The sequence below is a fragment of the Molossus molossus genome, unplaced genomic scaffold (assembly GCF_014108415.1).
Source record: "Molossus molossus isolate mMolMol1 unplaced genomic scaffold, mMolMol1.p scaffold_m16_p_21, whole genome shotgun sequence".
Lineage (NCBI taxonomy): Eukaryota > Metazoa > Chordata > Mammalia > Chiroptera > Molossidae > Molossus > Molossus molossus.
The window spans coordinates 23,973,147-23,999,909 of NW_023425357.1; the positions used below are offsets into that span (position 1 = coordinate 23,973,147).

The 26,763-nt window shown below is 43.1% G+C and overlaps 1 protein-coding gene and 1 pseudogene across 1 annotated transcript; one reads left to right on the forward strand and one right to left on the reverse strand.

Moving 5' to 3' along the window:
- Positions 1-14,282: 14,282 nt before the first annotated feature.
- Positions 14,283-26,098, forward strand: SDR42E1 (short chain dehydrogenase/reductase family 42E, member 1). Its single transcript, XM_036275203.1, has 3 exons — positions 14,283-14,328; positions 24,123-24,216; positions 24,986-26,098. Exons 2-3 carry the CDS (start codon positions 24,149-24,151, stop codon positions 26,094-26,096), a joined length of 1,179 nt encoding a protein of 392 aa, XP_036131096.1. The 5' UTR covers positions 14,283-14,328; positions 24,123-24,148; the 3' UTR covers positions 26,097-26,098.
- LOC118639036 lies at positions 16,122-16,551 on the reverse strand (annotated as a pseudogene).
- Positions 26,099-26,763: the final 665 nt, after the last annotated feature.

Consider the following 26,763-nt stretch of genomic DNA (forward strand, 5'->3'; position numbering starts at 1 on the left):
TGTCGATGGTAGTCATTATCACAAGAATCTTTTTGGTCTCAACGAAAACTCCTGCAATATAATTCTTTCCGTTTCTGTCCCTTCTTTTTCGGGGACTTACCAATTGAGAAATAGGAGCCAAAGGCAGCCAATGCACAATTTGGCCTGGCTTCTCTCCTCTCATCATGGTTCCCAGACTTAAGGTTCACAGAACAAAACACACTTGCATCTGCATTTCCAGGAGGGAGATTAAATGTAAGGATTTGTCTATTAGAAAAAAGATATTTCAAAATTTGGGAGCACAGCTGAATACCAAAAGTGAATTGCACTATAAGCCAGATGTTCCAGGAGCTTCTTGTCCATTTTTTTTCCTCCTGAAGGAAAAGCTCTAGTTCATAAAGACAACAATGAGCAGAAACTGCTATCACAAAGTGGTTCGTCATTATTTAAAATGAGCCCATTTGAAAATAATCAAAGATGTGCACAATGATTTATAGACAAAGTTGTTCATCTCAGTGTTATTTATCATACGTAAAACATAGAAACATTCTAAATGGCTTACCATAAAGGATTTGTTATATAAATCACAGAATTTTTGTTTGATGGACTGCCATACAAACATTAAAAATCATGTTGTTGAAGAATATTTAATGACTTGAAAACGTGTTTGCCATATTTTCTGAGCGAGGAGAGCAGGTTAAAAAATAGATTACATAGTATGATCATATTTTATGTCGTTGTAACTCAGATATCAGCTGGAACTTCCTAAAACTTTGGAATTCAGGTAGGTTTGGCTCAAATTTCCAATCCCATGGCCTGAGGACATCAAAGCTTTGCCAAGATTTCTTCAAGATCCTAGGGACCTACCGTCTCCCGGTTTCTTCTGCCACTTGTCAATCACCACTTCTGTCTCCCATTTTGAACTCGGTGTGAAACTCAACCTCTCTTTTCTGTTTGCAAAACAAAATTTATGGCAGTAAAGTCAACTTCATCAAAGTTCCTCCTACCTTTCGTGGTTTGGGGGTTGGGGTAAAAGATAAAGCAAATGGAAGAAGAATTTATGTCACTGTAGTGGGGTGAATAGTGACCCCAAAAAGATATGTCCATGTCCTAACACCATGAACCTGTGAATGTGACATTATTTAGGGAAAAAAAAGTATTTGCCGATGTAATTAAGAATCTCTAAATGAGATCATCCTAGATTAGGGTGGACCCTAAATCCAATGACAAGCATCCTTATAATAGAAAAAAGAGGGAAATGAGGGAAAGATCATGTGGAATTGGAGTTATGATGACACGGCAAAGGGACACCTGTAGCCACCAGAAGCTGGAAGAGGCAAGAAGAGATCTTCCCCTGGAAACTTCAGAAGGATCATGGCCTTGCCACACCCTAACTTCAGACTCCACAGCTGTGAGGCAAACACATTTCTGTTGTTTAGACCACCAAGTTTACAGTAATTTTGTTATGGCAACCTCAGGAAACTTATGCAATCACCAAAGTGCATATCGGTAAAAAATCTCTACTTACTGACGTGGTCCTTTCTTTCCTCCTGCCATCACCACTGTGGAGTTTTGCCAACCTTACTAATGCTTCCTTGAGCTTCTCTCACTCTCTTTTCTTTTTTACTCCTCACCCAAGAACATGCTTCTATTGACTTTAGAGAAAGAGAGGAAGAGAGTGCAGTCTTTTGACCTGCTGGGATCGGTGCAATGCAATGAACCTACAACCACACCCTGGTTGGTGTGAAAGGGAGCTTTGTAAGAGAGCAAATGCTCCAGATCTCTGGATGCAGTCCCATTTATTTGCAGATCGGTACCCCCAGGTTACAGGTGGATTTATGTAAATTATTTCCTTGAGATAGCATTACTGCAAACCACACACCCTAGTTTTGTCTCTTGCTTTTTACGGAAAGAGACCTTGAAGCTAAAAGATAACAAACCCTTATTCACATGCAAATGAAGCACCCAATACACTTGGGCTGGCCAAGTTTTCCCCCACCACCAGGATTGTGAATAAATTAACACAAGGTTGAGAGTGCTTAACACAAGGTTACAAAACATCCATCTTCCAACCCCCCAACCCCACAGAGAGGGAGAGAAACATCAGTTGGTTGCCTCACACATGTGCCCCAACCAAGAATAAACCCACAACCCTTTGGTGCACAGGACGATGCTCCAACCAACTGACCCACACCAACTAGGGTTCTCTCTCTCTTTAACCCCCTCCTCTTCCTTCTACCCTACAGAGTCATCAGCTCACAGCTCACTCTAACTCCTATCCCCAACTTACAAGTTCAAAACTCACTTGACCCATAGCCTTCCCCATCTCAGTGAGGGCAACTTCATCCTCCTAAGAGCCCAGCATACAAGCATTGAACTCCTCTTGACTCTGCTATTTGACACAACCCGCATCCAATCCATCAAGAAATCTTGCAGGCTCTACCTTCAGAATAGATTCACTACTTGACCACTCCACTGCTACTAAAACCTGGTCCAAGCTATCATTGCCTTCTACCTGGATGGCAGCAAAAGCCTCCTAATAGGTCCCTCTGATTCTACTCTTGTCTGTCTACTGTCCATTCTCAACCCAGCACCAGAGAAATCCTTTTACAAACTTAGTCTTTTCACATCACCCATTTGTAGAAAACCTGACAAAGGCTCCTCATATCACCCAGAGTAAAAGCCAAAATCTTTAAGTAGCCCCAAGTCTAGATGATCTGGCCCTGTAGCTCTTAGACCATATCTCAGAATCCTATCATCTCACTCACTCCACTCTAGTCACATGGGCCTTCTAGCCACTCTTCATACATGCGGCTCATACCTGTTCTAGCTTTTGCCTCTGTCTGGAATACTCGTATCTACTTGCCCAATTCCCTGGCCTCCTATAATTCCTTACTCAAAGGTCTCCTGCTCAATGCACCTGGCCCCTTTCCTTCCCTTTTAACGTGCTCTGAATGCTCCCATAAAAATCATCTAAGTAATAACCCATGGCAACAACAACAACAAACTCCTCAATCAGTCAATCCATCTACCTACCAAAAATGAACTAGTTATCATAAAAGTGTTATTACATTTATGTGAACTGAAATATGAAGTCGAAAAATGAAGTTGAAACATATAACTCAAAAATAATTCAAATCCTTTGATCTGGCTGATTGATTGGACAAAGCAGACTGGCTTGGTCAATTATATGATGAATATTTTCCTTAAGTTGAATGAAGTAAACCTTCAGTTATGAAGTTGTTTGAAAATATATTTAAGACACACAATAATATTAAAGAATTCCAGCAAAAAATACTGCATTGACAGTACTGCATTTGTATTGAAATGAACATTTTGATTGACCCAAGTCTGAGTCCACATAATTCAACAAGATGCCCCTGAGGGAATGAACCACAGCCATTTCACAGGGTCACCCCACGGATAGAAAGGAAATCTTTCCCCTGGAATTTTCTCTCTGTTATTCCACATTCGCCAGCCCCTGTGGTCTACACTGTGTGAACCCCCACGCCCTCCCCTGCGTTGCCCTCTTACCTAAGGCGCCCTCTCTCAGCTTCATCTCATCCGACAGGATAGAAGGGGTGGTACATGGATGAAGCTCCTTTGGACCCCAGGAGTGGAAGAAAGAAATGAGAGGCAGCGCTGTGGTCTGGCCTAAGGGTGGTTTGTCTAAGAGATGATCCAACTTCGCAGATTGCCAAGTTAACTTGCTGACTCTCTGGGGTATCACTCCAGTTAGAAGGCCATCAAGAAAATGGAGTGGAAGCAGAGAAAGAGGGAATGAGTCCAAAACACTGCCAGGTGAAATGAAACTATGAGAATGAAGGAAAAGAGGGGAGGCATTGAAATGGTGCAGCCAATGCCAGGTAAGAAATGTACTACTTGTGGGCATCAGATTAAGATAAATGGACTGGCCCTGGCTGGTTTGGCTCAGCGGTTGGAGCGTTGGCCTGTGGACCAGAGAGTCCAGGATTCGGTTTCCGCTAGGAGCACGTACTAAAATAAATAAATAAATAAATAAATAAATAAATAAATAAATAAATAAATAAATAAAATAAGATAAATGGACCGTCCCCCAAAATAAATCCCAGTGGCGAATTCATATATGTTTGGGAGTCATCCGCATAGATTTCAGAGTAGAAACCAAGAGAACTGAAGAGTTCTTGTAGGTGAAGGATATAGACAACGGAAGAAAAGAAGGCTGAAGGTAGAATTTGGGGTTCTATTCAGTTAGGAGCTGGGGATAACATTTAAAAAGGAGCTAAAAACAGAAACAAAAAAGAATGAAGCCGGAGAAAGGAAATGGAGAGAAGGAAAAGTAGAAGAAAAGAGAAGAGGAAGAGAGGAAGGCAGAGCAGAGCATGAACAGGTGAGTGCTCATTAAAGGAGAAGGGATTCACTCTGGCCGGTTTGGCTCAGTGGTTACAGCGCCGGCCCGTGGACCAAAGAGACCCGGGTTCGGTTCCTTCTAAGGGCATGTACCTCGGTTGTGGTTTGTCCCCGGCCCTGGTTGGGGTCGTGTGGGTGGCAGCCACTCGATGTGTCTCTCTCACATCGATGTTTCTCTCCCTCCCTCCCTCTCTCCCTCCCATTCTATCTTAAGATAAATGCAAAAAAGTCCTTGGGTGAGGAAAATGAATGAATGAATGAATGAATGAATGAATGAATGAATGAATGAATGAGACGGGATTCTACAGGATCCTGTCAGTGAAGGAGAAATTCACATACACAACTGGAGAGAAGAGGTCCTTTGAAAAGAGGCAAATCTAAACAAATGGTTAAGTTTTAGTTTGTTTTGCATCACTGAGTCCCTAAGGAAACCCCTGTGCAAGAATTACATTCTCGGCTCTGCCTTTAGTTTCAGAGATGCATCTGAATGGTATACACGTTGCTTCCAAAGAAACACCACCTGAATGTTCCTTACACGCAGGGCTGGAGAAATCACAGCAGCTTCATCTCCGGACTGTGCACCGGTGTTCAGGTTATTCTGCACTGCCATGGCCTCTGTGGGAGGGAAACAGTTGGGTATGCTGTGGGTTGGGCAAACACCCACTAAATATTGATGCATGCATAATTAGAATGACTGAAATAATCCTGGCATAAAATTGCTCTTGCAGTTAGAGGAGCAACGAAATAAATACAAGTCGAACTCTCAGTGTTCGATGCAGCTCATTGAAAACCACTCGTTATTCAAGCCTCACTTTCGCTCCTGGTTTGTACCTTTTTCTCCTTTCCCAGAGAAAGAGGTCGGTGAGAGGAGAGCCCCAGGGGCAAAGCTGACAGATCGGGATGTTGAAACGAGAGAATTACGCTTATTCTTTTTAAGGCAGTGGCTTCTAAACTTTACCCGTATTGATTTTGCCAACTATGACACATTTCCTTAGACATGTTTCGGGGGTGATAGGTCATCCTGTCCCCTCCCATTCAAAATGCATTGAAATTACAATGACATTTTTAATGATGATTTTGAGATATAATTAACATATTGTACAATTTACCCATTTAAAGTATACAGATCAGTAGTTTTTGGTATTCACAGAATTGTACAATCATCACCACATATCATCACCCCAGGAGCAGGCTCTCCCCACTTCCCCCCACACCCCCAAGCCACTGACAACCACCAATCTGCTTTCTGTCTCTATGGAGTTGCCTGTTCAGGACATTTCATATAAATGAGATCATGTAATATGTGGTTTTTGGTAACTGCCTTCTGAAATTGGCTAATAAAAATATGAGCATATTGTTTTCTGGGCCCATTCATTGTTGTAACATGTACTCGTAGCTCACTGATGCTTATGGTTGACTAATACCTGACTTGTATGGATATAACACCTTTTATTTATCCATGCATTCCTGATGAACATTCGAGTTGGTTCTTCTCTGGAGCTATCATGAAGAATGCTGCCGTGAACATACTTGTACAAGTTCTGCAACATGTCATCTTGAACTTGATCTCTATCAAGAGCAGGTAACACTGCGCAGGGGGTGTGTGTGGGGGAAACATTCATTGTCTTATTTTATCATCTCCAGAATCCTCTGGGCAGAACCAGGGTTCAAATCTTTATTGCTCCAACTCCAAATTCCATGCTTCTATTTTGTTGGGTTTTTTTTTATCCTCACCCAAGGACATTTTTCTATTTATCTTTAGATAGAGTAGGAGAGAGGGAGGGAGAGAGAGAGAAACATCGATGTGAGAGAGACACATCGACTGGTTGCCTCCCACAGGACCCTGACCAGGGCCGGAGATGAACTGCAACCGAGGTACGTGCCCTTGACCGGAATTGAACCCGCGACTCTTTGGTCTGCGGGCCGACGCTCTAACTGCTGAGCCAAACCAGCTATGGCCCAAAATTTATGCTTCTTACCTCCTTGCTATACTTTCATTAGTTCAAAAGAACTCCTATACCATAGATAAGTCATTAGTTAAGACACCTCCTTGCTAATCACAGCACATCCTATTTGAAGACCATCCCCTCTGAAAGTGTGGCTCCCTGGAGACATTCTCTTCAGGGGCAGAAGGAGGCCCCTCAAAAGTGTATCAAGAGAGTACTTTCTTTTCCTTTTTTTTTTTGGTTCGTGCCCCTAGCGGGAACCGAACCCAGGACTCTCTGGTCCGCAGGCCAATGCTCCAACCCCTGAGCCAAACCGGCCAGGGCTCAAGACAGTACTTTCAAATGCAGCAGTTCCTTTTTACCAAAGCAGAGCTCAAGACATTTCCAGAAGCAGTCAAGTGAGTTCTTCTGAGAAAGAGGGTATGTTAGGAAAAGGGTGACATATGAGGATTGGATCATGCCTTCCCCCTCCTGTAGACTTCTTCCACCTTATTGCAGTCTCCTGGACAGTCCCAACACAGGGACAAGGTCTCCTTCAGATGCATTAGTCTGAGCAGTACACAGAGTGGCACCCTCCCAGCATAGGCACAGTCAGCCCCGCTTCACCCAGCAGACACATGGCACTCAATCCTGACTCTATGCTCTTGCCCATTAGTTCTTCCACCAACATTTCCATTTCTTCTCTTCTCTCTGGGCAAACTTTTACACATTACAGGACTCATGTCACCAGCCACTTCCTCAGTGGACATTTCGGGAGTTGTGCACAAGGAAATGACTGGGTTAGGAGAGACACTGGATAGCAACCTCAATATGAAGGGCCCTTCAAAGGCAAAACATTATAGGATTTTAGTGTGTATCAGATGCTACTGGTGCCCACCGCCATCCTCTTCCACCTGCCACATCAGTGCCTTCCTGCCCAGCTCCCACGTGCCAGCATCTGCATTGTCTTGCTCTGCTCTGTCATGGGAAGACTGGAAATGATAGGGAATAAATACACCCACATACCAGTATCGTAACATACCCGCAACAAATAATCGAAGGGTGTTAGTGAGTCCGTATCGAGCTGCTTTGCCCTGCCTGAGATGAGATAACTCGGAGAAAGTTGTTTACACTGGGTCCAGAGTTTCCCCGGAAGGAGTAAGCTCCAGTTCTTCCGGTCTCACTTCCTCAGTCCCCTACTGACATTCCCTGAGGTCACTTCCCAAATAAACTACTTGCACTTCACTCCTTGCCTCAAGGTCTGCTTTTGGGGAAACTCAAAATTGAATGTAGTGGTTAACTCTTACTATTCAATCAACAGAATTCCCTGCAGAAGCCTACTCTGAGTTATGTCACCTCCACCTAAGAGGGCCCCCCACACAAGAAGGTGGTGTTCATGGGGTTTGCTTTTCATTTTCTGAAGGGGGTGCAAACCAAGCAGGTCTGGAGTAGAGTTCTCCTGGAGGACCAGTCATTGTGGGGATGAGTGTTTTTCTTTTCTTTGTTTTTAAATTTTCTTTATTGATTTGAGAGAGAGAGGGAGAGGGAGAGAGAGATGAAAACATTGATGAGAGAGAACATCAATTGGCTGCCTCCTGCATGCCCCACACTGGGGATTGGACCCACGACCTGGGCATATGCCCTGACCAGGAATCAAACTGGCAACCTCTTGGTGCATGGGTCGATGCTCAACCACTGAGCCACATCGGCTGGGCGATGAGTATCTTTTCTATCCAAGTTGCTGCACAGCAACAGGGAACAGGCAATAGAACACACTCCTACTGGATGATAAACATAACCACCATGGCTGTCATTCCTAGTATTGCCTTCCCTCTCACTGCATTGCCCCAAACTTGACATGATGCTTGGTACACAGCCAGTGTCCAATACATGCTGACTATCAATTATTAAAGATACTCTTTGCAGACCAGGCAAGAAATGCAAAGAATGTGGCACATAAGCTGCACAAGATAAGAAAATAAATTCTCCTCTAAAGCCTCCAGAAGAAACCAGACCTGCCAACACCTTGTCTTGAGCCCAGTGAAATTTATTTCAGATGTATTTTAGTGTCTCCTGCCTTTGACTACATCGTACTTCCTTGGCACATGTTGTTCAACTGTCTTGTATTGGTACAAAGGCTAAGCTACTATTTAAAAAATCACATCCTCAAATTATAGTGGCTTGATACACAAACTTACACCTCTGATGAAATTGTCAAGAACTAAATACACAAATACATACACACAAGTGAGTACATGTAAAATGGAGAAAATCTGAATATGATTTGCAGATTGTATCAATGTCAATATCTTGATTGTAATATTATACTATAGTGGAAAATGTTACAATTCTCTTAACAAAAATTTAAATTAAAATGTATAGTGACATAATAAGTGAGAGTACAGCTAATCTGGATTGAGAAAACAGCTCTACTCCACAAGGACACTCAGGGATCCAGGTTTCTTTTATCTTGTTGCTCCAACATCCCCTCAGGTACCATCCTCACCTAAAGTATTGAAGCTGAATCACTGACCAAGGTGAGTTCTAGTCCATGGGAAGGGAGAAAAGAAGGCAAACAATTCCTTTTAGGCATGTGATACCGAGGATGGACACACCATTTCCACTCACATTGTATTGGCAAAAACTTAGCCACATGGGCACATCTAGCTTCAGGGGTTAAATGTAGTTTTTAGTCTAGTTGGTCATATGCTAACAGAACACTTATTATTGAAGAAGGGAAAGACATATTTTCGGTAACAACTAGCAGTCTTCCACAAAGCACATGTTGGTTTTGTTGGTTGGTAGTTTATTGCTTGGTTAATATGTTCTTTGGTTATGTACCAAGACTTCTTTCTTTTGGGGAGTGTTCTATAATAATCTTTTTTTATCCAGTGGTTGGGTGGGACTGGATCCCATATGTGGTAGGCTGAATATGGACTCCCAAAGATATTTATGTCCTAGTCCCTGGAACCTGTGAATGTTACCTTCCACATCAAAAGGAACTTTGCAGGTGTGCTTAAATTAAGGATCTTAAGATAAGGAAATTATCCTGGACTAACTGGGTGGGCCCTAAATGTAACTACACCTATCCTTATAAGATGGAGGCAAAGGAAGATTAAACTTCAGAAGACAGAGAAGACCATGGACAACAATGGAAGCAAAGAGATTTAGAGCTGCCTTGTTACTGACTTTGAAGATGAAGGAAAGAGCCATCAGACAAGAAATTAAAAGAATATGTCTCATAAACTGAAAAACACAAGGAAACAAATTCTCTTCTACAGCCTCCAGAAGGAACCAGACCCACCAACACATTGATTTTTTTATTTTAGTTCAATGAAATTGACTTTAGATTTGTAGCCTCTAGAACTATGAGGATAAATGTGTGATTTTTAAAACACCAAGTTTGCCCTGGCTGGTTTTGCTCAGTGGTTAGAGCATTGACCCACAGACCAAAGAGTCTCGGGTTCGATTCTGGTCAAGGGCATGTACCTTGGTTATGGTTCGGTCTCTGGCCCTGGTCGGGGTCGTGCGGGAGGCAGCCAATCGATATGTCTCTCTTGCATCCATATTCCTCTCTCTTTCTCTCTCCCTCTCTATCTCCCCCTCCCACTCTATCTGAAGGTAAATGGAAAAATAACCTCAGGTGAGGATTATAAATAAATAAATACCACCAAGTTTGTGACAATTTGCTACAGCAGCCATAGGAAACTAATAATACCTCCTCCAGTAAATAATCATACAATCAATCAGAATATATTATCTCCAAGCTGCATACAGTGTTTAGTTAAGAGATGATCACATGGCCCATGACTGTTCAATCAGAGAATTCCCCAGGACTCCTGTAACAGAAAAAACAGTCTTTCTCAAGGATCCAAGGGATTAGGAAATTGTTGACTTTGATTGCCAGTAAATCCCATCTTGTTGCCACAGGAAGATGACCAGCTAAACAGTAGCAAGAAGAGCTGAGAAATGGAGAGAGTTCTGTCGACATTTGAGGCCCTGAAGCTAGAGCCACCTTTTGAGCTTCCTCTTGTAGGAGTCCGTCATTCCTACCTTTAATTTATCTATATTGAATGTGTTTCTATGATTTGTAACCCAAAGAGACCTGACCTCATAACTGGTATCCATACTCTTCAATCTCTGAAAACAATTGAGAACAAAAGTGGCAGAAGTAAGCTTTACGATCTCAGCTGGTTTCTTTGTGTTCTTCTAAGGAATCTCCAATGCTGGAGCCCTAAACAGAAAGCCTTTGGCTAAGACACTCCAAATAACATTTAATTTTAATCAGCACTATTTAAACACTTAGTTTAACCAGTACTGAGAAAGGCATGGGTCATAATAATGGGATATCTCAACATTTTTTAAAGAAAAACCATTGACCCAAATACAATGCTCAATAATTCTGAATCCGTGACGTAAAGATTATAAAAGAATATTTAGATGCTTAATTGCTGAATAAATGAACTACAAACATTCATTTTGTTACTTGAAGAGTTCTTTAATATGTAATGGGGGAAACATTTTATCAAATGCAAGTGATAAATGCTAGTTTCCCTTTCTTAAACAAATTGATTCTTGAAACCATTAACCATCAGTTAAATGTAACTCTACTTTTTAAATTTATGTTTCCCTTTTAATTGTTTTTCACTAATGAAAGAAAATATATTTATCCAGAAGATAGAGCAATATAGTGGAAGGAGCATGGGGTAGAGAGGAATTTAAAGTCAGAAGCCTTGGTTTTTAATCCCAACTCTGTAAATTACTAGTTCTGGGACCTTGGGCAAGTCACTTAACTTAACTGACTTTCAGGTGTAGCATATGACTACTACAAGGAATCTCTCGCCCACCTCAGGAGTTGTAGTGGTAAACACCTTTTAGGGCAATATCTCTCCGCCTTTACTGTGCACAGCAATTCCCTGGAGTATTTCTATTTTGCTAGAATTTTGCAGATTCTTGTTAGGTTTGGAGTGGGACCCGAGATCTGCATTTCTTTCTTTTTTTTTTTTTTTATGACTTTTTATTTATTTTTTTTGTTACAGATATTTTACCTTTTTACCCCATTGGCACCCCCCACCCCACCCCACCTCCACCCTGTCCCCGGCTTAGTTGTCCATGTCCATTGGTCAGGCATACATGCATATAAGTTCTATGGTTTATCTCTTCCCACCCCCCACCCCCCGCACCCCCTCTTCTGAGGGATGTCAGTCTGTGCCCTACTTCCATGTTTCTGGGTCTACTATATTCCTCAGACTGTTATGTTCATTATATTCCGTATATAAGTGAGATCATGTGGTATTTGTCTTTTTCTGCTTGGCTTCTTTCACTCAGGATAATACTTTCCAGGTCCCTCCATGTCGTCTCAAAGGATAAGAGATCTTTCTTTCTTACCGCTGCATAGTACTCCATTGTGTATATGTACCATAGCTTTTTTATCCATTCATCTACTGGTGGACACTTGGGCTGTTTCCAGATCTTAGCTATTGTAAATAGTGAGATCTGCATTTCTAATAAGCTCCCAGGTGATGTTGATGTTTGCTGCTTCATACTTTTGTGTGAAGTTTTCGGGTGTCTTCTGGGCTCTCAATGATTTCCCTTCTCTAGAAACAGCCTCAGTTTATGGTGGTGGGCCATTAACAGCTATTCTTGTATCCCCTTGCCATAGGTGACTTTTTTACCTAACCTGAACCAGAAGAAGGTCTCACCTGCAAATCTGGTTTTGAACAGAGATAACCAGAGATGTGAAATTTAATCACTCATTCATTCAGTAATTCTTTTAAATTCTCTCTATGTCAGACACTGTGATAGGACTGGAAATGTACTAATCAGTCAAGCAAGTCTCCACCCTCACAGAGTTTTCACTCTAGTAACATACAAGGTAATTTCAGATGGGCTGAGTGTTGTGAAGGGATTGGAGAATTTCAAGGTTTTCAGAAGACCTGGTTTAAACGGGGATGTTGAGAAAGCCAAGCTCTTCTCTTTCTGCAGGAACTTTGGAGGATGCAGGTTGAAGACAACGGCATAACAAAGGAAAGAAGGCTGGATCCCTGTGTGACTGAGTGGAGGAGAGCTATTCTCCCCACTGTCCCCTTCCCTGCAGACTGAACTGAACTATGACAAGTGAGAAATGAACTTTTATTACAATAAACCACTGAGATTTCAGGGTTTATCTATTACAGAAGCTGGCACTGTTTGCTATAAATACATACATTGCTCAGCTCTTTCTGAGTTTCGAAAAATTGCTTTTTTTTTTTTTTTTTTACTTAAGCTAGCTAGAGCTACTCTCTGCTACTTGGAACCCAAAGAACCATAACGAACTTCAAGATAAATGAGGATTTGGGGGAAATCCAAGCTCTTGCTTCTTTTCTGCAGAAACCCTGGTGGCCACATGTTGAATTTCTGTGAGAATCCAATGAGCCAATAGGTGTGAGAGTACTTGTAAAATCTAAAGTATACACCTGTGAGGAATTCTGACTATAAATTGATTTTTATGCAATGTACCCTTTGTCTAGACATATTAATAGGAGAAAGAAACTAAATAAGCATTGCCGTATAAAGTGACACTGAGGTCAGTTTCTTTCTCTGGTCATTTCTATCTTTGATTTCTTATTCAGACCTTTACAAAAATCAACTTCACTAAATTGCAGCAGAAACAAAGAAAGTAATTATAAAGTTTGTAATTTTTTTTTTTAAACATAAGTGCTTAGATTTTAAAAGAATCCTTGGTGGCACAAGAATATTAACATTTAAATTTGCCACACTTATTCTCATGCGCTATCAACATGCAATAGATCTGGGCATCCCTGGGAGGATCTGAAATCCCCAAGGGACGTTTGTGTTGTGTACTACGTCCTCCGAGGAGTCTTCTTCTTTGACTATTGGTCTCAAGAGTATGTAGCTGGTCTCCCAACCCTCTCCCTAGCCTTGTCTTCCCCTGTTCTAATTTTTGTGCACCCTGGGAAGCCAGAGCTAAGCTATTTCTTGATACAATCACATTTCAGTCTCCTAAGATTTATGGCTGAATCACAGTTGAGGACAAGATTAGAGAGGCCAATGCTGGGGACTTAGCTGTCTTCACTTGGCCTTCATTAATTTTTATTTTGAGATTGTCCTTTTTACTTTGTGTTCTTAATGGAAGCAGCAGTAAATGACATTCTTCCTATGAGTCTCTCTGAGTCTGAATGCAGCAAGAACAGCATATGAAGTCAAAATCTCCATCCCTTGAGCCACCAAAATGAAATCCTCCCAGCAACTTTCAAGCAAATCATCACACCGAGCCTGAAACTTTCCATAGAACCAGAATCCTGCTGAGGAGACAAACGATGGGCCTCTCAACAAGACCTCTGACTGAGAATGACGATCTTCCTTCTTACGTGGCCTTTTTAAGTCTTTGTTTCCTTCCGCAACAAAAGTTAGCCTTGGCCTTATTGCCTGCTCAGTGGCCAGAAGTGCCACTGGAAAAAATGTAGCGAAAATCCGAAACACAAGAACACAGATGGGTACACATAAATGGGGAAACTCAGAGATAAATAGAAACTTTAAAAGATACAGAGAGACTTTCAAACATTTAGGAGTCTCATGAAGCCTCATCCATCATCCATCCGTCCGTCCGTCCATCCACCCTCCACCCATCTGTGCATCTAAGTAATACTGATTGAGCCGAGCCCCTCCTATTTATCGGGCACTGTGCTCGGCCGGAGGAGGGGTGTACACGGAGTTGGAGATGGAAGTCTAAAGGCAGAAATTGGAGGTGGGAATAGCCGTAGACGTGACTCTGTAAGAGCTCCCACGAAATGTAGGGGCCGGGCACGGGGCGGGGAGGATTCATGGAGAGAACCTGCCGCCCCAGCACAGGTGAGGGTGGACAAGAACATGCACATCATAGAGATGCCCAGACCTCCGGGCTTCCTAGAGAGGCCCGGAAGTGGTTCTAGGAGGCCGGTCAGAAGGCTTGGGAGCCGCCGGGGTGGGCTGGCCCATCAGGTGTGCCCTCCCCGGTCTCCCGTGGTTCGCTGCCGCGGCGTCGTGTACCGTCGCTGTGAGTGGGCCGGGGTCGAGAGGGCCGTCCCTGCGCGGAGACGCAGGCCGAGCTGGCGGGAGTTTCGCGGCTCCAATGCGCGCGCGGGGCCGCCGAGGGCGACGCCGGCTGTACCCGGGCGGCTGGCAGCCCAGGTGGACGAGCCAGGGCAGGGCGCAGGCAGCGCGGTGGGGAGCCGCGCCGCCGCGGCTGGCGGGGAAGTCCTCGCCGTTTAGTCTAGGATTCCCAGGAGCCGGGCTCAGCGTGGCTCTCTGAAACGCTGGCTAGCCGCAGTTCTTTTTTCCCCCTTGATTTTTAAAACATCGGGCCCCAAGCTCAGAGCTCTCAACGGGCGGCAGTCTCTAGCTAGACTTGATTCCCATCTTTTGTTTTCATCTCACTCTGGAGGGAAGGGTTACCCTTTCTTTGTGTCAGATGGTAGTGGTTTCCCATTTAAAGTGGCAGTGTCAGGGTTCCATTTTAAACGGCTGCATTTCTTGTAAAACGGTTAGTAGATTTGAATATAAAACATAATAGGTAAGTCCTAGTACCAGCGGTACCAGGTGAACGACACCGCATTGCCCCACCCCAGGCCCTGGATCCAGCCCAGTCCCTTGTGACATGCATTTGTGGGCCAGTTTCTTTTCTTTGTTTTAGATTTTTTTCTTCTTCCAGCTTTATTGAGATATAATTGCCATATACCATTGTGTAATTTTAAGCTGTACAATGTGATGATTTGATACACGCATATATTGTGAAATGATAAACACAATAAGGTTAACAGCTGCATCACCCCACCTACTTAGAATTTGTGTGTGTGGTAAGAAGTTTAAAAATAACATTTAACCCTGGCCAGTTTGGCTCAGAGGTTAGATTCTGGACCTAGAGTATAGGTCCAGACAGGTAAGTGGACAGAATATCATGAGGCAAGTACAAAGATAAGTGGGCTATAAGCGCCTGCTCTGGGGGAAGGAGGAAATTGGGCTTCCTCGACCTTGACGTCTGAGCCAGATTAGAAGGATGAGTAGGAATTACCTAAAATTTACATAGCTTTCTTCTCTTTCCAGCTGATTTTTCCCAATGTCAATGCTGTTGCTGCTGCATAGGACTTCAGTAAATGTCAGTCACATTTCAGGGTGTTAGTACAAGCAGAGAAGCTAGAGCAGTTACCAGAGAACATGGCAATCAAAATAGTTGCTAAAAATTCAAAGTTTCGGCAGTTCTATTCCTGTTAAGGTTTAAGGGCATGTACTTGGGTTGTGGTTTGTCCCCAGCCCTGGTCAGGGTCTCGAGAGGCAGCCAGTCAATGTCTCTCTCATATCAGTGTTTCTCTCTCTCTCTTTCTCCTCCTCCCTCACTCCCACTCTGTCTGAAGATAAATAAAAAAAAATCCTATGGTGAGGATTAAAAAAAAAAAACGTTAAAATGTTTTTTGGCAACTTTAAATCATATAGTACTGTTCACTTTAATCACCATGCTGAATATTAGCGCTCCAGAACTTATTCTGTTTATGTAACCGAAAGTTTGTACCTTTGACCAACATCTCATACCCTCATTCCCTCCACCCAACCCCCCAGCCCTGGTAACCTTTATTCTACTATTTCTATGAGTTCAATTTTTTAGATTCCACATATAAGTGCTATATAGTATTTGTCTTACTATGTCTGACTTATTTCACTTAGCATAATGCCATCAAATTCTGTTTGTGTTATCACAAATGGCAGGATTTCCTTTTTTATTGCTGAATAATATTCTATTGTGTGTTTTTTTTTCTTGTTGTTGTTGTTGTTGTTGTTGTTTTCCATTGAGGCATTTTATTTGCACATGTGTATTACATCCCTAAAAAAAGAATCCCAGAATTTTCCCTCCTGTGTGTTTTCGTCTTGCTGCTTCATGGTCTATGATGCCCGCTGAGGTTGTCAGTACAGTGAAACCAAACTGACGGGATGGAAGCAGGTTGTTCTGCCATTTTTCTAGATCTTTGAGTTGCACATTAAATCTGGGGCTGATTACTCCACACTTGTTCGATCAGCCTGTGAGGTTCACAACAATTTTCCCAGGTCTGTGGTCACCAATAATTTCAAATTCGCCAATGTAACCATGCTTCATCATCACAGTTAGAAACCAGACGATGACTTTGGAGCACGGCCTAGTAAGAACCTGGCGTTTGCCTCTCTTTTCAGCATTGTTGATACTCTTCAGAGCATCAGCCAGGACATTCATGAGCACCATTATGGTGGCACGGAAAGGTGGCGGAAAAAAATCTGTTGTGTGTTTTTGTTTATCCATTCATCTGTTGATGGACACTTAGGGACATTTAGGTGTTTCCATGTCTTAGCTATTGTGAATAATGCTGCAGTGAATATGGAGATACAAATACCTTTTTTAAGGTAGTGATTTCAGCCCTGGCCGGTTTGGCTCAGTGGTTGGAGCATCAGCCTGTGGACCAGAGAGTCCTGGGTTTGGTTCCCGCTAGGGGTGTTGTGGCACGAAAGAACTGAGAGACCACCAGAGCCAAATTAAAGCCAAAAAGAGAGCAAAACTAGCCAGCGACTGATCCCGAGTTCTTGGAGATCAGCCCTGGGGCCTCCAAATGTTGTGGTGTGACAGGGTCAAAGAAAGACCACTAGAGAATTGAAGTCCAGATAAGAGCCGTTTATTAGCCGGCCTGCATCTGATTCCGAACACCCCTGTGACAGAGTCTTCGGAATCAACCCCGATATGCTTTATTACATGCTTTTTATACCTTTCAGCAAAAGTTTAATGATATTAGAAAATAGGATCTTCTTGATATAATGCCCAGGGCTACAACAATGCTGTATAGAATTAGTTTGCCTCATAAATAACAGAAACATCCAGGCACACTCAGGTTTTCAAGGTACATTGGGTCACTCTTAGCCACGAGCTGCACAAACACAATGCAAGCCTAATTCCTTGAGATTGTGGAGGGAGGTCGGATCTCTGACTCAAGACCTCCAGGCTCTGTGGACTCTGTCAGATATGGCTCCCAACAATTTCTTCTTTACAAAACAGGTTCAGCTAGAGAGCACACAGTGACTTTCCCAATCATCAATTATGGAGCTATAAACAAGTTAGCATAATAATTTACCAATCATCAATTATGGGGTTATGAACATGTCAGCACAGGGGCATGTACCAAAAAAAAGATAGCGATTTTATTTACTTACTTCAGATATATGTATGGGCAAGTTTCTTAGCCTTCAAGCCTTTATCCTCATATCTGAAAAGCTGATGATAATACTAAAAACTACCTCAGAAGGTTGTTCCTGAGGCTTCAGTGGTGAATCTTGAAAGCCCCTAGCCCATACAAAATAATAAATGTAGCTTTATTTTCATTTTAGCAAGGAGTAAACAGGATCAGAGAGCTTCAGTGACTGCCCAGAGTCACACAGGGAATTGGTGGGAAGCCAAGTCTGGAACCAACGTTTGCCAGTTTTCGACCTAGGAAGCTTAACCCAGTCTCCCCATTACTTTTGTCTCATGAGAGGGGATGGGGCACCTCCTCCCTGACCCTCCAGGAAACGGAGGGGCCCCTTTGAGGTTGCAGAATATATTAGCTGTGAAAGCCCCCACAGGACTCAAGTCAATAAATTTGGGATTAACAAACTACTACTCATCATCAGGAGAAATAGTTCATGGAAAGGGCTTAGTACAATGCCTGGCACTCAGTAGGTGCTTAATAAATGGCTGCTGCCCTTAATAAATGGTTAGAGCTGTGGCCCGCACACCAAAGGGTCTTGGGTTTGATTCCTGGTCAAGGGCATGTACCTGGGTTGCAGGCAACCAGTTAATGTGTCTCTCTCAAATCAGTCTCTCTCTCTCTCTCTCTCTCTTTCTCTCTCTCTCTCTCACACACACACACACACACACACACACACCTCCCTCTCTCCCTTCTACTCTCTAAAAAAAAAATCAATGGAAAAAATATTCTCGGGTGAGGATTAACAATAACAAAAAAAGAAAGCAGCCTTCAGCTCTCCTCTCTGTTCCATACTCTAGTGGCACCTAGATTTGTATATTGCATTATAATACCAGAGGGTTAGTAATATCATCTTGAACTCATGGGATGAAGGAACTGTGCATAATCTAAGGTTCTTATTACTGATCCTTAGCATTTAATTAGGTCTTTGTAAATCTGAAGCACTGGTAGTCATTTTTATGAGTTTCTTCTCATAACTTCCCTGTGAGATGTCAACTTGATTACCCTCACTTTATCTTTGCATTATCAGGAGGTCAGGCAGGTTTTAAATTTCATTTTTTCCTGTTTGTAATTTAGATTCCTTTTTCTTGATCATGTATTTAATTGTAACCTGTATCCACTGAAATGACTGCTCAGGTCAGATGCGACCCTTCCCCACCACCCAGAGGAAAGCAATTACTGAACACAGCCACGTTTTTGGAAGAGCCCTAAAGTAATTGCAATTATAAATGCCAGTCTGAGTGCCCAGCCCCTAGAAGGAATTAGATGGAAACGAATTAATAAAACAGAAGCCATAAAGCATATAAAAAGCAGGCAGCTGAAGAAACCTGTGTTTACTGGGTTTTGTTTTGTTTTTATCCTTTCTGGCTTAGTGCTTATGGGAATCACTTGTGGTTTGCTGCAAAATGTGTTTGCTGCAGCTTCTCTGTGCTGATTGATGTAGGGAGCCAGCAAGGGAGAACATGGCCCCTGGGTGGCACCATTAAAGCTGGTAGTCTACTGTCTGGAAAGGTTTTACTGACCTGGTGGAGAGGCTTCTTTTCATTGCTGTTTGTCCTGCTATCGCATTAATTTGTCCTTACTCATTGCCGCCTTTCTCTCCTGACCCTCCTGATCAGGTCAGTTATATAAGGCCTTGCCTCAGATCTTTCTGGAATTAGTTGGAAGGTAGTGAGAAGTAGCATGAGTAGACCTGGCAGGTCCTCTGAAGCATTAATAACTTGAATTTTGTACATCCCCAGCATAATTAATGTGCACATGAGCCAAGGTTGACCGTGTGGTCTTGGAACTGGCCTGGAATGTGCATTTTTAAAAACAGAATAATTAGAGATTAAGAAGACTTTCAGTTGGAATTTTCTTAATTGGACTCTGAGGCCTTGTCCATTTTTGGAATCCTTTACAGTGGAATTCTTGCAGAGAGATTAAGATTATTTTAAACTTTGTTATCTGGCATCCTATTAATCAAAACTCGGTCAACCCGACAGAACATTTCTGAGAACCTGTGTGTGCTTTTCCAGTTAGTGACAACACCTTCCTCGAACTTCACCTGCACACTGCCTGCTGCCGCCTCGCTCATGCCAAGCACACTGGCCAGTTGTCCTCGCCCACAGCCCTCTAGCCCAGATCCTCATCACTCCTCTAGGGCCCTTCCTCCTGCAGGGACATCTTGATCTTTCACAAGCCAGGTCTGGAAACCAAAAAAGGCTTTCTGTTGTCTGCAGAAGAATAGAATTCAAACTCCCCAAAGGGGGCTCAAAGCTGTCTTCAAGCTAACCCCAGGCTGCCTTTGACCCCAGTTCACTGGCTGCACACTTTGGCTTCCATTTGCACACCAGCCACCACAGACTTGCCACTTTAGTTGCCCAACATCAGCCTTCCCTGCCCCTCTTCCATTCATTAATGATGCTCCCTCAGCCTGTAGTAACCCTCTGCCTCAGCTCAGCCTGCATCAGCCATCCCTTTGTCCCAGTTCAACTCAAATGCTCACTCTCTGATGAAGTCTTTGCTGATCTGACCTTCAGAATCAGTTTCTCTCCCCACCCCACCCCAGTGCTCCTACAGCACCTTGTTTACACCAACATTATCACAGTAGTCTTGTTTTCTCTTTTTTGCCTTGTACTGTAGATATTTTCAAAAGCCTCTCTCCTTCATGTAAGCTCCAGGATGCAAGAAATCTGTCTCAGTTAGCTTTATGTTGTTTTCATACCAGAGCTTTATGGGAGATAAATCAAGTTAAAATGACAGCGTTAATTGGCATATGTAACAATGACTCTGAGACACTGCAGGGCCCTGCATAATTTATGCTCAGTATAATTTTATAGACTGGATGGATTTCACAATTCAAAATCATCCAGAAACTCAACAAAAACTTGTTGAACATTGACCATGTTCTAGGTTCTGGTGGGTACATGCTAGTGAAAAAGGCCAGTGGACTTCAGTTCTCATGGCACTTACATTCTACTGGAAGGAGATCAATAGTTTAAAAAAACAAACTGCCCACCTGGTGTGGCTCAGTGGATTGAGTGTCCTCCCATGGATTGAGAGGCCCGGTTCGATTCCTGGTCAGGGCACATGCCCAGGTTGTAGGCTCGATCCTCAGTAGGGGGCATGCAGAGGCAGTCGATCAATGTTTCTCTCTTACATTGATGTTTCTATCTCTCTTTCCCTTCCTTTCTCTCTAAAAAATCAATAAAAACATATTATATATATATATATATATATATATATATATATATATAACAAATTATTTTAGTTGGTGCAATGGGCCATGAAGACAACAAACGGCATTTCTAGTCTTTTAGACAGGGTGACCAGAGAGCCTCTCTGAGTTGAGTGCATGACACTTGAACAGACGTAAGTACTGAGAAAGATGCAGCCAGACAGTGGCACGAAGCTGAAACAGGAAGTGGGCCTCAAGGCACAGATGAGCTTGGCATCTTTAAGGAAAGGAAAGAAAGCCCAGGTTGTTGGAGGATAGAGTACTAATGGCAAAAGAGTGTGAGGTGGAGTCAGAGAGGGAGATTGCCCAGGTCACTCAGGTGAAGGTAAAAAGTCTGGTTTGAAAGGTCAGTGACTGACCACTACGTACTGTGTTTTGAAACAGCTTTTGTAACAAAGCCATGTGATTATGTTACATACTAGAATTGACTACCTTCAGCTTTATGGCCACTCCAAATCCAAAAGGGAGTGCTGTGCACTCAGAAGACAACAGAATCATAAGGTCATTGTTAGGTAAGTTAAAGGAATGCCAGTGCATTCATTTTTGTGACTTTTCTTGTAAGCACGGCTGTGGCAATTGCTTAGTCAAACCTTTGGAATCTGTCAGCCATCCTCCACACCATCTTGCTCAGTTTTTCTAATACTTCTCACCCTTCTCTTCTGCATTCCCTCAAGCCATTGAGACAGTCACTTGCTGAATCTTGTCTTCAGATGTCATAACAACTGAGTTCTGCATGAAAGATCTGATTAGCTTTCCTGGCAATCTGATCCAGGTAATACGCTTATTCAGAAGAACTTGTGCTTCTTTGTTGTTGTTCAGATAGAGTGTGAGGGAGAGACAGAGAGAGAGAAACATCAACGTGGAAGGGACATCGAGTAGCTGCCACCCGCACGACCCAACCAGGGCTGGGGACAAACCGCAACCGAGGTATATGCCCTTAGCGGGAACTGAACCTGGGTCTCTCAGGACCCCAGGCCAACGCTCTAACTGCTGAGCCAAACCGGCCAGGGCGAAGAACTTGTACTTTTAAGAGATCTAATCATGCTATGGAGGGGTGTAATAGAATAATTAAATCGCCGGCTGATTTGGCTCAGCGGTTGGAGCGACGGCCTGCAGACCAATGAGTCGCAGGTTCAATTCCAGTCAAGGGCGCATGCCTTGGTTGCGGTTTATCCCCGGCCCTGTTGGGTTGTGCAGGAGGCAGCCAGTCGGTGTAGCTCTATCGCATCGATGTTTCTCTCTGTGTCTCTCTCTCCCTCCCTCCCACTCTATCTGATAATAAGTAGAAAATATCTTAAGATGAGGAATTAAAAAAAAAGAAGAAGAAGAATCAAATCCCCAAACTCTAGAGCTTGAAGAAAAGGACATTTGAGAATGACATCCATGGACCATCCATATGATGTCAGGCATTTTGCTGGGCATTTTTTACACAGTGTCCCATTAAGTCTTCATAAGCCTGTGAGCTTATTATCAGTTCCACTTTTTAAATGCAGCAGCAAGCTCAAAGGGACCAACTTGTTCAAGTGGTAGGGTTCTTGGTTGCTTGCAGTCTCCTGCCTAACCACACCTCTGAGTGTAACAGTGGGGAATTGTAACCCACCCCACCATTCTCTTGACATTTTTCTGTAAATCCTGACTCAGACTAATATGTAGCTGGTAGAGAAACAGCATATTTGTATAAGAATCCTAGGAACTAACTTCAGAAGATACAGACTCTGACCTTGTCACCCCAGTTCGGGGAAATTTGCCGATCTTCAAACATAGAACTAGGATGATGAAGACCAGGATGACCAGTTTCAAGATCCATATTAGAATGGACTGTGCTGACCTGCACGGAGAGAACAATTCAACCCCTCCCCTTGATTCCTTTGTTCTGCTTTCCCTCTCCCTCCTTATAAAATCCTCTGCTGCACTGAGGTGTTTTCACCAGCATCTGTCTAACAAGTTTGGTTTTTGTTGTAGCAGGCAGCAGAACTTGGGTTCCAGTTACATGAGCGTCTCTAATGACTGGAGTGAGAGTGTGTGTGTGTATTCCCAGTGTACCTGAGGCCTTGCATGCCTCCTGCCTGTTCCATTTCTTCTTAAGTGGAAAGAGTTGAGTCGCCCACTTTTTGTTTATTCTCTCTTGTTCTTGACAGAATGGGACCTTGGAACCTTGAGGAAATATTATAGATATCTTTTATAAGCTATAATTTATAATATATTATTCTTATTATTTTGGCATAGACCAGGAGGAAGGGAGAATTGAGACGAACCCCCCCCCCCCATAGGTATTGAGCACATACAGTATTTATAAGATGTCCTGGGATGGGGAGAGAAATGTGGTATGCTATATAAAATAAATGTTTGTGCCCCTCCCCCCTTTTTAATATAGGGTTAGTCCTGGCCAGGTGGCTCAGTTGGTTGGAGTATCATCCTGTATACCAAAAATGTTGCAGGTTCTATTCCCGGTTAGGGCACATACCAAGGTTGCGGGTTTGATCCCTGTTTGGGGCATGTACGGGAGGCAACCGATCAATATTTCTCTCATGTCAGTGTTTCTCTTTCAAATCAATAAACATATCCTCGGGTGAGGATTGAAAAAAAGCAATTAAATATAGGGTTAATAAAATGCCAGTATTAAAACAAACCATGCTGCAAGTGTGCCACATCATTGTTTCTGTTTTTGTTTTTATCCTCACCTGAGGACATTTTTTTTGCATTTATCTTCAGATAGAGCGGGAGGGAGAGCTAGGGGGAGAGAGAGAGAGAAACATCGATGCGAGAGAGACACATTGAGTGGCTTCCACCCACACAACCCCAACCAGACGGGGACTAACTGCAACCAAGTTACATGCCCTTAGCGGGAACCGAACCTGGGACTCTTTGGTCCACAGGTTGACACTCTAACTGCTGAGCCAAACCAGCCAGGGTAAGTGTGCTATTTTAAATAAAAGATGTTGGGAATTGGCTTTTGAGTTCTGTTCTTGATTGTTCTGGTACATGGGAGAAAATGGTTCTCCCTACCAAACTTGAATGAATGCTTTTTAAAAAGGCTCTAACTTTTTCCAAGGATTAAGAATAATGCCTTACATTTGGAGAGTGTTTTGTGGCATCCAAAGCTCTCCCAGGTAAATTATCTTATTGAACCTCCACATTGACCTTGTCAGGCAGGCAGGGCAGATATTTCTCTCCGCCTACTACATAAGACGAAATTTGAAGCCCAAGAAGTGGAAGGGAAGAGGAGTTGGCTAACTTCACACAGCCATGACTAGAACCTAGGTTTTAGCTTTTCTTTCTACTGGAGCATTCTTTTTGTTTTTGTTAACCCCACATTAGGGACAATCGTGTTTGCATTTGGATCAGTAAGAGTGGTGCTTACTTTTTTTCTTACAGGTCCGGTTTTCTTTTGACTGCCACATATGGACTCCCGAAAATCTCCTAAGGAAACTGTCCTCATTACAGGAGGAGGCGGCTATTTGGGTTTCCGGTCAGTGCGTCTGTGAAATATGTCCATGAATTCTTTTACTGGTACTTGCTGAAAAAAGTATAGCCTTCAGCTCTGACATTAACACAGTATATACTTTTACTTGTCTGTATAGTGTCAAGCCACGAATGAACTATTTTGCCCACTGTTCAGATACTGAAATCAAGAGCTAAAGATTATATAGTCCATGTTAAGAAAAAAATCTTTATAAAGCTATTAGATTGTGGAAGGGAGATGTTCATATCACCAAAAAAATTTTAAATAATAGTAGTTCTTTCAGTTATCATTCAGAAATATTCCCAAGAGTGGATGAACACGGGGAAAAAAATGTAACATGTAGATGCAACCATCTCATTGTAATTTAAGTAGATGTGAGTATTCTCATTTTTTAAATTTTTGCATAAGACTTACCCCAATGCCCGGCTGGTGTGGCTCAGTGGTTGAGTGTCAACCCATGCACCAAGAGGTTGCCAGTTTGATTCCCGGTCAGGGCACATGCCCAGGTTGTGGGCCAAACCCCCAATGGGGGGCATGCAGGAGGCGGCCAGTCGATGCTCTCTGTCATCAATGTTTCTATCTCTCCCTCTCCCTTCCTCTTTCTCTAAAATCAATAAAGAAAAAAAAATTTAAATTTAAAAAAGACTTAACCCAGTGAACATGTCAAGTGAGGGATTCAGGATAAGCCAGGAAGACTTGGTAAATTACTTTACACACTTTTCCTAGGCATAGCTCAGTAGTGATTTGACCTAATTTTTACTCTATCTTCTTTCAGCCTTGGCTGTGCTCTGAACCAGAAGGGAGTCCATGTGATTCTGTTTGACATCAGCAGTCCTGCTCAATCCATTCCAGAAGGAATCAAGTTTATACATGGAGACATTTGTCACCTCGCTGATATAGAGAAAGCCTTCCAGGATGTGGATGTCACCTGTGTGTTCCACATTGCCTCTTACGGTATGTCAGGGCGAGAGCAGCTGAATCGAAGCCTGATCGAAGAAGTCAACATTGGGGGCACAGACAGCGTCATCCAGGCCTGCCGGAGGAGAGGGGTGCCAAGATTAGTTTACACCAGCACTTTCAATGTCGTGTTCGGAGGTCAAGTTATCAGGAATGGAGATGAGTCTCTGCCTTACCTACCTCTTCACCTCCACCCTGATCACTACTCTCGGACCAAATCCATTGCAGAGAAGAAGGTGCTAGAAGCCAATGGTACATCCCTGGAAAAAAGCGATGGTGTCTTAAGAACTTGTGCCCTGAGGTCAGCCGGTATCTATGGGCCTGGAGAACAAAGGCACCTTCCCAGAATAGTGAGCTACATCGAGCGGGGCCTGTTCAAGTTTGTGTATGGGGATCCCAAGAGCCTGGTTGAATTTGTCCATGTGGACAACTTGGTGCAGGCTCACATTCTGGCCTCAGAGGCCCTGAGAGCTGACAAGGGCTACATCGCCTCTGGGCAGCCCTACTTCATCTCAGATGGCCGACCCGTGAACAACTTCGAGTTCTTCCGGCCCTTGGTTGAGGGCCTGGGCTACTCGTTCCCATCCATTCGCCTGCCCTTGACCCTCATCTACTGTTTTGCTTTTCTAACAGAGATGGCCCACTCCATTTTGGGTCAATACTACAACTTCCAGCCCTTCCTCACCCGCACAGAAGTTTACAAAACCGGCGTCACACACTACTTTAGCCTCGAGAAGGCCAGGAAGGAGCTAGGTTACGAGGCCCAGCCATTTGACCTCCAGGAGGTAGTAGAATGGTTTAAAGCCCGTGGTCATGGCAGAAGTCCTGGGAGTCATAACTTTGCGTGTCTTATTTGGGACAGGCTGTTGATCCTACTCTTGGGTATAGCAGTTTCCACATGGCTGACTTCCGTGATTTTGTCACGGTGAAGGAGGACTTATAAATAAGGAGCTGATCACACTTGCCATTCTTGATGGTTTTCAAGAAACACACCTTTTAAAATACAGATGGATAGATACAGATATCTGGTGCCAAATTTTAGCTCTTCAAATTGCTGCGTAAGAATAGATTCTTGGATCAAGTCTTCATGTTTCACTTCCTTAAGCTAATCCTGACGGGAGAGAAAAAGCAGATACATTTGAAAGTTTGTTTTTTTTGGGTGTCCTCCCTCTTTAGATAGGTGCAGTAGTGCACATTTTGGAGCCATGGAGCTAAACTTAGTTCCATTGGAATTACCTGAATTTGTCAGAAGCCAAAACCTACTTATTTCAGTTCCATAAACTGTACATCTACTTAAAGGGACTAAAACGCACGCTGATACAGGAGTTGGCAGGCCACTAACAGGCTTGAACACGTGTGAGAAACACCAAACAGGGCCAGATCCCTGCAGACCTACTCTCCGGGGAGACGGTGGCTGTTGGGGCGGCATTAGCTATTCACAGTGTATGTTTTGGGAATTCGTTTTTGCCCTTTGTGATATAAGCGCAGTACGTCTATGTGACCATGTGCTAATGTCTGATGTTTAAACAAGTAACTGTAGACTTTTATCTGGCCTCATAAGATTCTTTTGAGGATTAAATTAGACATAGCATATAA